The sequence below is a fragment of the Olea europaea genome, unplaced genomic scaffold, assembly GCF_002742605.1.
Source record: "Olea europaea var. sylvestris unplaced genomic scaffold, O_europaea_v1 scaffold664, whole genome shotgun sequence".
NCBI classification, from domain to species: Eukaryota; Viridiplantae; Streptophyta; class Magnoliopsida; order Lamiales; family Oleaceae; genus Olea; species Olea europaea.
Window position 1 is genome coordinate 17,258 of NW_019265017.1, and position 14,590 is coordinate 31,847.

General features: G+C 37.3%; 1 protein-coding gene across 2 annotated transcripts; it reads left to right on the plus strand.

Annotated features, from left to right (window-relative positions):
• The first annotated feature begins 322 nt into the window (after positions 1-322).
• LOC111390261 (cell cycle serine/threonine-protein kinase hsk1-like) lies at positions 323-3,476 on the plus strand. 2 transcript variants are annotated; one of them, XM_023015278.1, is made up of 4 exons: positions 323-2,298; positions 2,786-2,895; positions 2,955-3,054; positions 3,136-3,476. In XM_023015278.1, the coding sequence occupies exons 1-4, from the start codon at positions 2,215-2,217 to the stop codon at positions 3,433-3,435; spliced, it is 594 nt and encodes a 197-aa protein (XP_022871046.1). In that variant the 5' UTR covers positions 323-2,214; the 3' UTR covers positions 3,436-3,476. The 2 variants fall into 2 exon arrangements, with proteins under 2 accessions (XP_022871046.1, XP_022871047.1); XM_023015279.1 differs by having other exon boundaries at positions 2,967-3,054.
• The last annotated feature ends 11,114 nt before the right edge of the window (positions 3,477-14,590 follow it).

Genomic DNA, 14,590 nt, shown 5'->3' on the forward strand with positions numbered 1-14,590 from the left:
TTTGGATTGTGTTATGGAGATGGGCCAGTTAAGGTTAGTATTTGGGGAGTGGGCTTGTGCTGTTGAGAGTGGGCGGAGTTAATTGGGCTAAACGAATTAATGATGGGAAAAGATCATATTTCAGGTGTATTGTTTACACCAATGCAAAAGTCAGATCAATAGTTCAAAAATTCAAAATTCAGGTATGTGTATAATTAATTAAATATAATATAAGTCACAGTTATACAATTTATGGTCACAGATTTATTTACTGATCACATGTCATCAAATTAATTGATCACAGATTATTTCGAGGCACAAACTAAAAATTTTGTAAGTCACAGATTATTTCAAGGTCACAAATAAAAAATTTTATAAGTCACAAATTATTTTTTAGTTACAGATTATCAAATTTTCAGGTCACAGACTAAACTGTTGATGTCACAAATTATTTTTAGTAATAGATTATCAAATTTTAAGGTCACAGACCAAATCGTTTGTCACATATACCAAATACTCCATTCTCGATCCCAATCCACCATCAATACTTGGTCACAGAGCAACCAAATATTTGATCACAATCACTACTACACGTCGCTCCTACCACAACACCACCACGACCACCCCCTAACAACAAAAACAACCAATAAAACATAACGATTGACTGCACCACACCACACCACTGCACTGCACAACCACCAATTGAGATACAGTAAAAAATCACCACCACCACCACCATCGCCGCCAGCATCACACCACCACCAACCAATATCACAACCACCATCACCCAAAAAGTAACAGAAAACCTATCACCACAGCACCCACAACACTACCACACCCAAACTCTGGCACCACAGTGGCCTTAATAAGCCGTCTTATAAATGGTAAATCAATCATTACCTAAACTTAAAGCATACCCACAGCAGCCCTAATCTACCATCTGCATCTAATGGCGCTACTATCCACCGATTGAATCGCGTGGCGCCACCATACCTCTCGTTAATGTCGTTTGGGTGCCACCATACCCACCGTACACAGACTACTGAAGCTTCGTTCACATCGCTATTGGAGACTGCACAACGGTGAAGACAAAGACGACGACAGACGCTTTGCTCCACAACCATCACGTTGCTGAACATGGGATAACAAATGGCTAGTCCTATCTGCATCATATCGCTGCCACCTCGGATGGTAACACCGCCATCGTAGCTGCCGCCACCTTCGATGGTAACACCACTGCGTCGGAGATTCACTTTCAGGGCTGGCGCCGCTATTGTTGAGAGAGACAAGAGATTAGGGTGAAGAGAAAAATGGTACTGGGTTGAGATTTTAGAGAGAGAAGAAGAAGAAAGGGGTGAACTGGGTCTTGTGTTTTTGGAGAGAGGAGAAACAGGGATGGGGGAATGATTTAGGGTTTGTATGGATACTTTATTTTTGATTAAAAAAGCTTTTCACCTGATTTTTGCACTGCCGTTTTAAAATATCTGGATTCCTGTAATTTCCTCATTAATGATTTGGAAAAAAAAAGATTAAAGATTTGGGTGGTGGGCTGGGTAGATGGTTCCTTTTGTGATAGTTAGGGTTAAGTTATTAGGATAGGGGTAAAATATATGGAACAACACCTTCTTATCTAGCGGCAGCAGCTAATGAAATTCCTCCCTCTCTCTCTTTTTAAATTGTAGAAAATTCTAAATTGAAATTTCGGGTGTGAATAATACCGTAAACAGTAACCCTTTTTTCTTTAACTGAGAAAGAAGATTGAAAAAGAAAACTGTTGCCTTACAACAAATGTTCTTTTGTCTTCATTTGTGCTGTTCCACGAGTTTTGGGAAGGAAATAAGAAGAAATTTTGGAATGTAGGAGAGAAATTACCCAAGGTTCTGCTCTAATACCAAATTTAATGTAGGATAGAGAAGAGGGCAACAAGAAAGAGGGGAGAACCAGGGAGAATGGGGGGAGAAATCGGAGAAGAAGCAAAAATTCAAGGGAAAAGGAGAAGGAGACGACACAACCAATTTCAGTTCATTATAATCATCAACTGTCTCAATTACATGGCAAACTAAGTTTAAATAATAAAGCAAAACCCTAAAGAGAAAGGGCAAGCCCATTAAATAATAGTCCAACTAAAGTAAACAAAATAAATAAGAGTCCAAATAAAAATAAAAAAAAATTTCGGTGGATGTCCTCATCAAAATTGGTCCGAAATGGCAGACGATCAACTATGTACTAGGATTTATGGTGTTTTGCGCATTCACAGGGGATGGAAAGCACAAGCGAGAAGGTCCCTGTGTGGGAACTAAAGGTTTCAGGGCTCCAGAGGTAATTGCTTGTGCAATCTTCTTATTCATTTATAACTATACTCAGATGTTCACAATAACATTGACACTTGAAGATAATGTCAGTTGTCACTTAGAAATGTTTACATGGTAGTTCCATTTAGTCATGTAGGTTCAACTGCTTTTCTGTAACAAGTTTGAATCTAAAACATATATGGTAGTGGTATTAATGGATGTAGGATTATGTAATACCAATTGCGAGTAAATTGTTAAATGGTAATGACTCGAGCCCTTGCAATATATTTCGCACGCTTTTATTTTCCAAATATTAGGCTTTTGGTAGCATAATGTTTAACTCCATAAACAAGGCAAACAAGCTTGGTATTGTTTACTTCATCCTTACCGCTGACTTCCTTGTTTGAATTTATGCATTCCTCTGCCTTCTACACATTTGACGGTGAGCAACCGTTTCCGATGATTCACTCTACATTCTACTAAAAGAGAGTTGAACAACGATTTATTTTGTGCAGGTATTGTTCAGATCTCTACATCAAGGCCCCAAGATTGATGTTTGGTCAGCTGGAGTCACCTTACTCTACCTGATGATTGGACGAACACCTTTTGTTGGTGATCCCGATCAGTAAGAACAATAGCACATAATTTAACTTCGTTCATAAAGAATATACTCAACGTTGTTAGTAACACGAACAGGAACATTAAGGAGATTGCAAAGTTGAGGGGCAGTGAAGATCTATGGGAAGTAGCCAAGATACACAACCACGAATCATTGTTCCCAGTGGTAGTACTCAATCCAACTCTTACTTGAATCATATCCTTATTCTAATTTTGAATTCCTATGAAGATTACTATCTCGTAACAGGATTTGTTTGATGTAAAATACTTGCCATCGGTAAAACTTCGAGATTGGTGTGAAAGTAATACACGAAGATTGGATTTTCTCGAGTCTATACCAAGATCACTTTTTGACCTTATCGATAAGTGTTTAACAGTAAATCCAAGATTGAGGATCAGTGCAGAGGAAGCTCTTAGGCACGAGTTTTTCTCTTCGTGCCATGAGACGATTAGAAGGCATAGGCTGCAAAGACAAGGGCTAAGTCTAGACTCTGGAATTACTCGTATCCAACATGGACAGTCTCAGACAGCTGAACTAACGTTGTAAACATTTTAAATAATCAAATCCTCTCTATAATTCTGTTGTTATTTATTGCTAGTAGAAATTTCCACTTGATAAATATATCAATGTATAAAATAGACTGGTTCACCCACTTCCCCTATTTGGGTGTCAATCCCACTTGAGATTTGCATTCAGATGGTAAACCCTCCAAAGAAGAATTTGGATAAGGGATTGAAGCCAGGCATATATATATGTGGAAGTCGGTCTCTTATTTCTTCTCGTATGAAGTAAAGGACCAATAAACTCAAATGAACAACAGTTGCAATGCCTTTGATGCTATAGTCTTGATCTGCAGCAATACATTTTTTTTTTTTGCATTTGCGAGCTTGGTTGTGGACTGTTCGCATGCTAGTAAGTTGTTTGGGAGTGATTTTGAGAATTGATTTTTTGACCGTTAGGAGAAAAGTGAGGTCCACTTGTGAGAAAAGAAGTCAAATATGACAATTGGAATAGTGAAATAACGGTAAAAAAATCAATTTTTGAGGGGAAAAAATCACTCCGAAACAGACTCCAGATCGTGCAATGCATTTGTTTTCCATATAGTAGCGAAAACCCATGACAGTTAGGAAGCGCAACTTTTTAAAATGTTTTTCGGTTGTTATTGAACTTTAAAAGTTATCCGAGTTGTCAATGAACTTACCAAAATATTGGGAGAAGAAGATAGTAAAGTTTATAAATTTCACAAAAAGAAAATCATCTTTTAAAGGAAAAATATTTGATGAAAAATCAAAATTGAAAAATGGAACGCTAAATGTTACATAGGTTAATATGCATGGTACGATTTGTTATTTCAATTAGAGGTATGTTAGTCTATTCAGCTATATCTTTTATGAGGACACGTAATTTCGGACACGTAAGTTTTCAAACAAATTGTGCTTCTTGTAACCATTATGCAAAATATAGTATAAAATTTAAAAATATAAAAAACCGTATGCAAAGTTTAATCATTTACACCCTACGGTTTATTTTGTAGATTTCCCAATGTTATATGAAGGAAATTACACATGGCATTAAATTTTACAACCCTGCCTTTTCACCGAGTTCAAAATCAGGCAAAAAAAAAGGAACGGCAAATCTACATGGTATCATGTGGGGTCAAATGAAACCACAAAATTTTGCCTTTCATTTTTTTTTTTAAATAGTTGTTTGGATAATTAGCAAAAAACATTCCCATCGTTTGGATTCATTGTGAAAATAGTTCCTATCGTTTTAAACCTGTTATTTACACCCTCATTTCAAACATTTCTTGCAGAATTGGTCCTTTTCGTCATATTCCGTTAGATCCTTTCGTTAAATATGTATAATTTGATGTAAAAGGTCCATATTGTTTGTTAGAATTGCGCAAATAGTCCCTACCATTTCAATTTTGGTGTATGGATATTCAAATCGACATTTATTTACTTAAAATGTCCTTGCGTCCATTTTTTCTATTATAACATTATGAAATGATTAATTTATCATCATCTTTAAATAAACAAACAGAAAAAAATAATATAAATAAATTGTATCTAGAGTTTCTAATATTTTTTAACATTACAAAAGAATCTCACATAAAAAAATTTAAAACATTCTAATAAAAAAATATTTTATATTCCCAAATAACACTGTGACATAAAGAAAATAATAAATAAATAAAATAAAATGGATTGGGTCGATTTAAATCATTAGCCAACTTAAATTTTAAGTTTATTAAAGTTCATAGAAAACCAAAGGCCCAAATAACATTTTAAAATAAACAAACAAATAATTAAAATCATAATTATTCAATTATCTATTTTAATTAAATATAATTTAGTATTATCAAAATTAGCATAAATTTTCTCCTATAAATAGGACCAATGGTCCATAAGATGGGAAAGGAAGAGGTGAAGAAGAAGTAAGAAAGAAAGTAGAGAACGCTATGAAGTGCTGAAAAAATTTCAAGACTGAAAGAAAGGAAGAAATTCTTTCAAACCTAAGCTCGGTAAACCCCAAGAAAGATTAAAATCTTCTTCGAATCAAACAGGTTCACGCCAAGTCCAAGAAGATCAAACTCTCCTTCAAATCAAATCAAATTCAAGTCTAAGTCCAAGCCTCAAGATTCAAGTTCCGAATAAGTCAAGTCTCGACAAATCAAATTTCTAACAAATTCTCGAAAATCAGGATCAAGCTGCGTGACCCCTTATCTTCAAATATCAAGATCATTAATCAGAGAATTTTTAAAACTTTGTAATCACAAGAAGGTCAACATCACTTGTATTTTTCAAAATACAATTTGTAACGATTTCTGTATTTTAATACACGAAATTTCGTCTTACAAATTTCTTGGCACGTCCGGTGGGACCTTCTTGTCCTATCATCTTTTGATCTCAAAATCTTCAAGTTTCAACTACTACATCAGCAGCGGCAGGCAAAAAGGCGAAACAAACTATGACTCATTTTGAAGAGACACTTGCTGAACTCTTCCATGAAACTAGGGTCTAAACAAAAACTGGGAAAACTCAACTGGTTACACCACTGAAGAAGTTCTCCAACAAAGACAAAATGAAAATTGCCTTAAAAAAGCTAAACTCTCATTCGACAGAAAAGACCATGAGTTCCATGAAAAGTTCTCGTTTGGGCTCCATCTCCCATGGTAGATCCTTGTCTGGATTCGCTTATTGCACTTCTCAGCCAAAGTGAGAAGATGATGCCTCATCTGAAGAATCACTTGAGCCAGTAATTATCACAGAAGCGGCATCGGGCTTAGATGACCGAATTCAACAAATGGCCTTAGCCATTGAAAAACTAACAAAGTCGTTGAAAGACAAAGATACATAAATTGTTGCACTCATACACAGACTAGAGTCGCAAAATTCACTTACTAAAAAGATCAGGAAAATTCAAGATCTTCCAAGACGAAAGAGTTAGAAGTCTAAGAGTGCCAACAAATGCAAGATATGCATGATCAGACAGTTGTTCAAAACGTATTGCGTGACACCACTCAACTCTCTGTTGGCTCGCTGTCTGTCCAACAACTTTAACATATGATTGTAGACACCATTCGTGTCTAGTATGGTGGTTCACTACAATCTTCTTTGGTGTATGCCAAGCCCTATATTTGTCGAATCGACGAAATAAAGACGTCATTCGGTTATCAACCTCCGAAATTTCAGTGTTTTGATGGCTAGGGCAACCCAAAGCAACATATTGCTCATTTCATTGAGACGTGTAACAATGCAGGCACTTACAATGACACCATGGTGAAGCAGTTTGTATGCTCCCTCAAAGGTGCCGCGTTTGAATGGTACAATGACTTACTAGCAGGGCCAATTGATAGATGGGCACAGATTGAGAGAGAGTTCTTAACACGCTGCTACATCACCCGACGAACTTTTAGCCTTCTAGAACTTGCTCGAACAAAGCGGAGCAAGGAAGAACCCGTTGTGGAGTACATTGAACGCTGGAGAAACCTTGTGCTTAATTGCAAAGAACGAATAAGCAAAGCATATTCCATCGACATATGTGTACAAAGCATGCATTGGGAATTACTCTATAATCTCCAAGCAAACATGTCTCACTCATTTGAAGAATTGGCTACACGTTCTCATGGCTTGGAGCTCCAAATTGCAAGACATGGGAGTTACTTACCAAGTGATCCACGTGATAAGAAAGATTCTAAGAAGGAAATAAAGAAGGATGTCAAGACAGGTAAATCCAAAGAGGCTATGATGATTTCTATTGTTCCTACAAAGATAGTCTTCTAAGGGTTGAGCTCGAACTCAAAACCGAAGCCAGAGTTCAGACCTAACAAATGACAAGTCCAAAACAGAGGTCGTGTGACTCTGAAAGAACTTAAAGGAAAGGAGTACCCATTCTCAGCTTCTGAAGTTTCTGGAATGCTGGATCAGCTCCTTGAATAGAAGATAATTGAACATCCAGCACAAAAAGACCCGAGGAAGCTGGTAAGATCGATCATCCTAAATACTGTAAATTTCACAGGAACATTAGTCATCCAGTGGAAAAATGCTTCTTCTTGAAAGATCTTATTGTTCACCGGGACAAAGAAAACAAGATCAAACTTGAAACTGGAGAAAATTCGACAGCCACTTGCTCAAAGGTTTCATTTGGATCATTTGATCCAATTCTCGTTCTAGGAAAGAAACATTCTTTGATGTACACGATGCATGTAAACCCTTAGTTAAGGAGTTTGGACCTCAACTTTCAAAAGGAGCCATCCGAGTGGAGTTTGAGGTAGACGGAGAAGTCACTATCAGTTATGTCTATCCAGGGATGGATGGACCAAGCGCACCCAATTGTCCAACCTTTCATGAAATTATGACAGGCGACTTGGATGTTTGGGATTTTGACTCAGAATCTGAAGACGAGATCGGTGACGACTAGTCCAACTTCATAAACAAGAAGGAGGAATATCAAATGTCAAACAAAACAAGTAAAATATTACCTTCTATGCCTTTTGCAGAAATGGAGCTGGAGGGATTGGGTACTAAACTTCAACCCAATAAAGAGGAAACATTAAAAAAAGATCAAGGAACATGGACCCTTGTGAAAAGATGTCGTCGAAAAGCTCCACAACTCCCAAATTCTAATGCTTGTGACAAAAAATCAAGACCAAGGAACGACCAAAGAAGGTCTAAAGCCAAATTAAGGGGATAAACTAAATCGATGGGGGTTGAAGCTGCTTCATGCGTTCCTCCCAAACTGTCAACCTTGGATGATTATTTCCCCAAGAGTTTCTTTGATAAAGAATGTTTTACATCCAATGTTATCAATGTAGAGAAGAAAAATAAGATGAAAAATGCATCCAGACAGACTTCAAAATAGAAGAAACCTATCTCATGATTCAATAATATTCATGCCAATAGGAGCCTAGCAAAGTTTCTTAGTCTTTCTTTCGATGATCAGATGGTTTTGGTCACAACGTTAATCGATCCGGAAGAATACGAAGGCAAAGTTTTAGAGCATATTGGATCCATAACTCCTCAAGATTCTATAGCCACCATAACATTTGACGATGAAGATTTACAGCTGGGTTCTCGTCCATATAATAGGCCGCTGTATGTTAGTGGTTATATTCGAGGATGCAAGATAAATCGTATAACGGTCGATTGCGGATCTACTATGAATATTATGCCGATCAAAACAATGAAGAAGGTTGGGATTAATGTTGGTGATCTGTCTAGTAGCAAAATCATGATTCAAGGATTCAATCAGAAAAGTTAGTGAGCCATTGGCATGATTCACTTGAAGCTGCAAATAGGAGAGTTAATCTCCTCAACTCTCTTCCATGTCATTGATGCTAAAACATCATACGAGTTTCTCCTTGGACGTGTTTGGATACGTGAAACTGGAGTGGTACCTTCCACTTGGCACCAATGTTTCAAATATAGCCGAGATGGAGAAGTTAAATGTGTGGTAGCTGAGTCTAAACCATTCCTTGAAGAAGAATCCCATTTTGCTGATGCCAAATTTTACATGGAAGATGAAGAGTGCAATTCTGCAGGGTTAACCACGTCTGGATTCAAAATCAAAGAAGATGCAAATGATAATGATACTTCTAGCGCTACTCAATCTTATCAACTTATCAAAGGCAAGTCAAAATTTACATCCGAAGGATTCTCTAAAGGTAAAAAACCTCAAATAGAATCAACCGATATTGAGGTATTGAGAAAAGAGTTAACTCTTCCAATACTTAATATTCCAAAATTGCTTTTGTCCCATCAACACATGGCAGTCCGAGAGGAACATAAACCTACATAAGAGGCTTCAACATCCGTTCCAGACATAATAAAGCTTTGTATTTCTAGCTCATCCAAACAAGAAGGAGCTCCTGAATCAAAACAGACTTTCAAAGGATGTTACAATCCTCAAGTCAAGAAGTTGTTTGAAAATGCCGGATTTGGAAAAAGAGAGCCTCGAAGATTAGGTAATCTTGATGTTGTCCTTTCAGGAGGACGTGCGCCTTCTAATTCTGATGGAGCCTTGGTGTCCTGACCTAGGTATGGTTTGGGATATGATCCTAATCAACCGAGGAAGATTAAGGTCAAGAAGGTTTCCTCAAACCCCATCATAGTTCAAATTTATGACGTTGTAGAAGAGAAATCAGAACAATCACGCCCTTCAGTGTTCGATTGAATTGAAAATGAGAATGCCAGAGATTCGATGTTTAAAAGGTTAAAAGGAGAACCCTCTCCTGTGGTCGACGTAAAAGGTAAAGTTTCTGTCTTCCAAAGATTAAATGAAGATTCTTCTTCTTTTACGCAAATTGATAGGAATGCACAAGCTCCTCAAAGGTAATCTGCATTTTCTCAACTTGGAATTAAAACTTCCGATCCAAGTCCGAAACCACAACGGTCAAGAAGAACACGAAGACATCAAAAAGTTCACTCATCCCTAAAGGGTGATGAAGATGAGGAACAAGTTTCAGTCAATCACATAGCCTTTGAAGAAACTCCCAATTCAGACTCCGAGTCTGAAAGTTCTATCACAACAGATGAATCTGAACCAGCCTCACCTACATTTGAAGAAGGTAGACAAGCTATTGTGGATGACTTGAAACAATTGAACTTGGGGATCGAAGAAGACTCGAGACCAGTATTTGTAAGCCCCCTTCTCAGTCAAAAAGAGAAATTCGAGTACATTAGTTTGCTTCAAGAATACAAAGACGTGTTTGCGTGGTCTTACAAGGAAATGCTATGGTTAGATCCTAAGGTTGCAGTACATCACCTTGCAGTAAGACATGGAGTTCGACCGATCAAGCAACCTCAAAGAAGATTTCGACCAGAATTGATCTCTCAAATTGAAGCGGAAGTCAACAAACTTATTGAAGCTGGATTCATACGCGAAGTGAAATACCCAACATGGATCGCGAACATTGTCCCTGTCAAAAGGAAGAACAAGCAATTACGAATTTGCGTTGACTTTCGAGACCTGAATCAAGCATGTCCGAAAGATGAGTTTCTACTTTCAATAACAGAGTTGATGGTGGATGCAACTACCGGATATGAAGTCCTATCTTTCATGGACAGATTTTTCGGATACAACCAGATATAGATGAATCTAAAAGGCGAGGAGCTACATCATTTCGTACCCATAAAGGCATATATTGTTACAAAGTTATGTCTTTTGGATTAAAAAATGCGGGGACAATCTACCAGCGAGCAATGCAAAAAATTTTCGATAACATGTTGCATAAGACTGTGAAACGTTAAGTAGATGATCTTGTTATTAAAACAAAGAGACGTAGCGATCATTTATAAGATTTACATGATGTTTTCAAAAGATTTCGAAGACATCGACTGAAGATGAATCCATTGAAATGCGTATTTAGCGTTACCTTTGAAAATTTCTCAACTTCGTTGTTCGACACCGAGGCATTGCAATAAAAAATTGACGCTATAATCAATATATCAAAGCCAAGAAATGTATGTGAATTCAAAAGTTTTCAAGGAAAACTTGTATACATTCGAAGATTTATGTCTAACTTGGCCGAACGTTGTCATCCATTCAACAAATTGGTGAAGAAAGATGTACCATTTGAGTGGGACGATGCTTGTCAAAATGCTTTCCAAAGCATTAAACAATATTTTTCTCATCCACCGGAACTCACAACTCCAATCTCAGGGAAGTCACTAACTCTTTATGTTACAGCATAAGAATATACTCTAGGAGTACTTCTTGTCCATGTCAACAATGAAGGAAAAGAAAATGTACTCTATTACTTGAGCCGGACACTGGTAGGCGCTTAAATGAAGTATTGGCATATTGAAAAAATATGCCTTGCGTTAATTTTCGCAGTTAAAAAGTTAAGGCATTATATGTTATTACACACAATCAATCTTGTTTCAAATATTGATCCATTGAGGTACATAATGTCCAGGCCTATTCTTTCTTGAAGGATTGGAAAATGGGCACTGCTATTGTCTGAGTTCAATATCAAATTCATCCCACAAAAGGCCATTAAGGGACAAGCTTTGGTAGATTTCTTTGCTGACCACCCAATTTTAGCGGAATAGGAACTTCAAGAAAACCTTTCCGATGAAGAAGTTCTATTTACCGAAGTCATACCATCATGGAGGCTATATTTCGACAGGGCAGCCCGAAGCTATGGTGTTGGAGTAGGAGTAGTCTTTGTCACTCCACATGATCTTGTCATGCCCACTCTTTTGCCTTAACAGAGAAATGTTCAAACAACATGACGGAATATCAAGCCCTTATCCTTGACATAAAAACAACGTTAGATATGGATATCCACCAGCCGGAAGTCTTTGGAGATTCAAAATTGATAATCAACCAACTTTTACCTGAGTATGAAGTCTGTAATTCAGACCTAAAGCCATATTATGAATATGCATCAATGCTTATGAGACGATTTGATTTGGTAAAAATTAAATTTTTCTTGAGAAGTGAAAATAGGGAGACTGATGCCTTAGCTAATTTGGCCGCTATCTTAGCAAGGTTAGGTGAAGACTTCTCTCACTCTATATCAATTGCTCAAAGATGGGTGCTTCTGTCGTTGTTACCTTGTAATTTGGAAGAAAATAATAGTGTCGAATTAGTCGAAGATGAAGAAAGAGAAGATTGGAGACAGCCGATAATTGATTTCCTTCAACATCAAAAGCTACAGATAAGCCACGACGAAAAATTGAAATCAAGAGGCGTGTCTCTCGCTTTATCTTTTATAAGGGAACACTTTATCGACGATCATTTGATGGAGTTTTCCTTCAATGCCTGAGTAATGATGAAACAACATAAGTCGTGGAAGAAGCCCACTCTGGAAGTTGTGGTGCCTATCAATCTGGACCTAAACTTCATTTTCGAATAAAATGAATGGGGTATTACTGGTCAACTATGTACAAGACTCCATTGATTATGCAAGAAAATGTGAAGCTTGCCAAGTCCATGTGAATTTTATCCATCAACCTCCGAAACCATTACATCCGGCAATTGCTTCATGGCCCTTTGATGCATGGGTTCTTGATATAATTGGACCTATAACTCCAAAGTCTTCAGCAGGGCATGCATACATCCACGCCGGGACCGACTAATTCTCCAAGTGGGTTGGAGCTGTACCATTGAAGGAAGTAAAGAAAGAAAATGTTGCAGATTTCATTTGTATTCAAATCATTTATCGATATGGTGTCCCGCGGCATATCATAACCGATAATGACAAACCATTCTGCAATAGCCATATAAACAATTTGTGTACAAAATTTAGGTTCAAACGGTACAACTCGTCCATGTACAATGCGACAGTTAAAGGATTAGCAGAACTGTTCAATAAAACGCTATGCAGTCTACTAAAAAAAGTTGTCTCCAAATCAAAAAGAGATTGTCATGAAAAAATTGGTGAAGTCTTATGGGCTTATCGAACAACTTATTGGACTTCAACACTAGCCATTCCTTATGCCTTAGTATATGGGGTGGAAGTTGTACTTTCTCCGAAGTGTCAAATCTCGTCATTTCGAATTGTCATCCAAGAAGGTTTGACAACTGAAGAAAATGCCCGTCTTCGATTAAAAGAGGTTAGAAGCACAAATGCACCTGGAGTGCTATCAAGCTTGAATGGCGAAGTCCTTCAACAAGAAGGTGTGACCAATGTCATTTCAAGTTGAAGATCTGGCGCTTTCCGTCCGCAGGCCGATCATAATCACAAGAAAAATCGGGGGCGAGGGAGGGTAAGTTCTAGCCTAAATGAGATGGTCAATTTCTTATTATTCATGCATTCATTAACGGAGCGTACAAGATCGTTGAGAAAGATGGACTGCAAATCGGATCTATCAACGAAAATTTTTTAAAGCGTTTTTACGCCTGAAGTTCTTTATTTTTCTTAATTTTCATTGTAAAAAATAAAAATAAAAATTGTGTTCTTCTAATGAACTACGTTCGACTTGATCCCGTTTGGGTATGTAGGCAGCTTGAATAAATTATAAATTCAAGTTCAGTCACAACTAATAAATTTATTCAATTTGTTTACCAGTTTCTGTAGTAAAAAAAACACAAAAAATATGAAAAAGAAAAGTCCATCCAAATAAAAAAAACAAGTCAAAATTCATACAATGTGGTCTTAAAAAAAAGATCAGAAATTCATGACTTCATTAGGATCACTTGTCATTGATCACTCACAGAAAACTATCTTCAAGGGTCTTCATTTTCTGGTCAATGAATGCTATGCTAGCGACATCTCTTATCTGCGCTTCTTCTAATGCTGCATTCCTGGTTCCAATCATACTTTTCTCTTCCTCTTGGGCTTGAAGTTTATCACGAGGTCTATCTAGCTCAAAGGTTAACCGACTAATTTTGCCTCTCAACGAAGAACACGTGGAATCCTTTACTTCCAACTGAATGTTCAAAAGTTTCAACTGCTCAGCCTTTTCTTCAACGGTTGGACAATCTAAGTGTTGCTCTCTTTCATATAAGTAAGAGTCAACTTCTTTTAGAAACACATTCATGCGCTTCATCAAAGGCACTGGGTCCACGTAGAATGAGTTGGTAATTACATTTTGAAGAATTAAAGTATTTTCATCCCACCAAGATCGGATGATGGAGAATTCATGCTTCAAAACGTTCTTAAAATACTTTTGAAGGTAATTAGTCATAGCTTCTTGTAGAGCAGCCTTCAAATAAGGAGACTATTGGGTGATTCTAGGTGAAGGCGGGATACTAACTAAAGCCAACGAGATGGAACGACAGGGTCTCCTTGATTGATCCATGATAAGCATCGAAGTACCTCCATTGATGATGCTTGGATATTTGAAAAGACGGTCATGAGAATCGTGAATACTATTTATTCCTTGGAGTACATCGATTCGCCCATCATTTTCGCCAGCCTGCTCTTGTAAAAAGTTTGGATTCATGGAGAAATTTAGTTCTTCAGGAATGCTCGGAAAACTTACAAAAAATGAAGTATGACTTCAAAAAAAAAAAGGGTGCAGCAAACAAAAACAAGAAACATACCTGCATTTCGTGTCCTAGGCAACATGTCTAAAAATTCACCGCCTGATGGGGTGTTCGGGAGACTGATGTTACTATGAGAAGCTCCAACTTCACCTTTTGAAAGACTCGAAATAGCTTGAAGTGACCTCGGTTCTACCGATCGTTTGATTTTGTAATCGAGAAAGAAGAGCCTAAAATTTAAGATTGTGACAGAAATCAAATACAA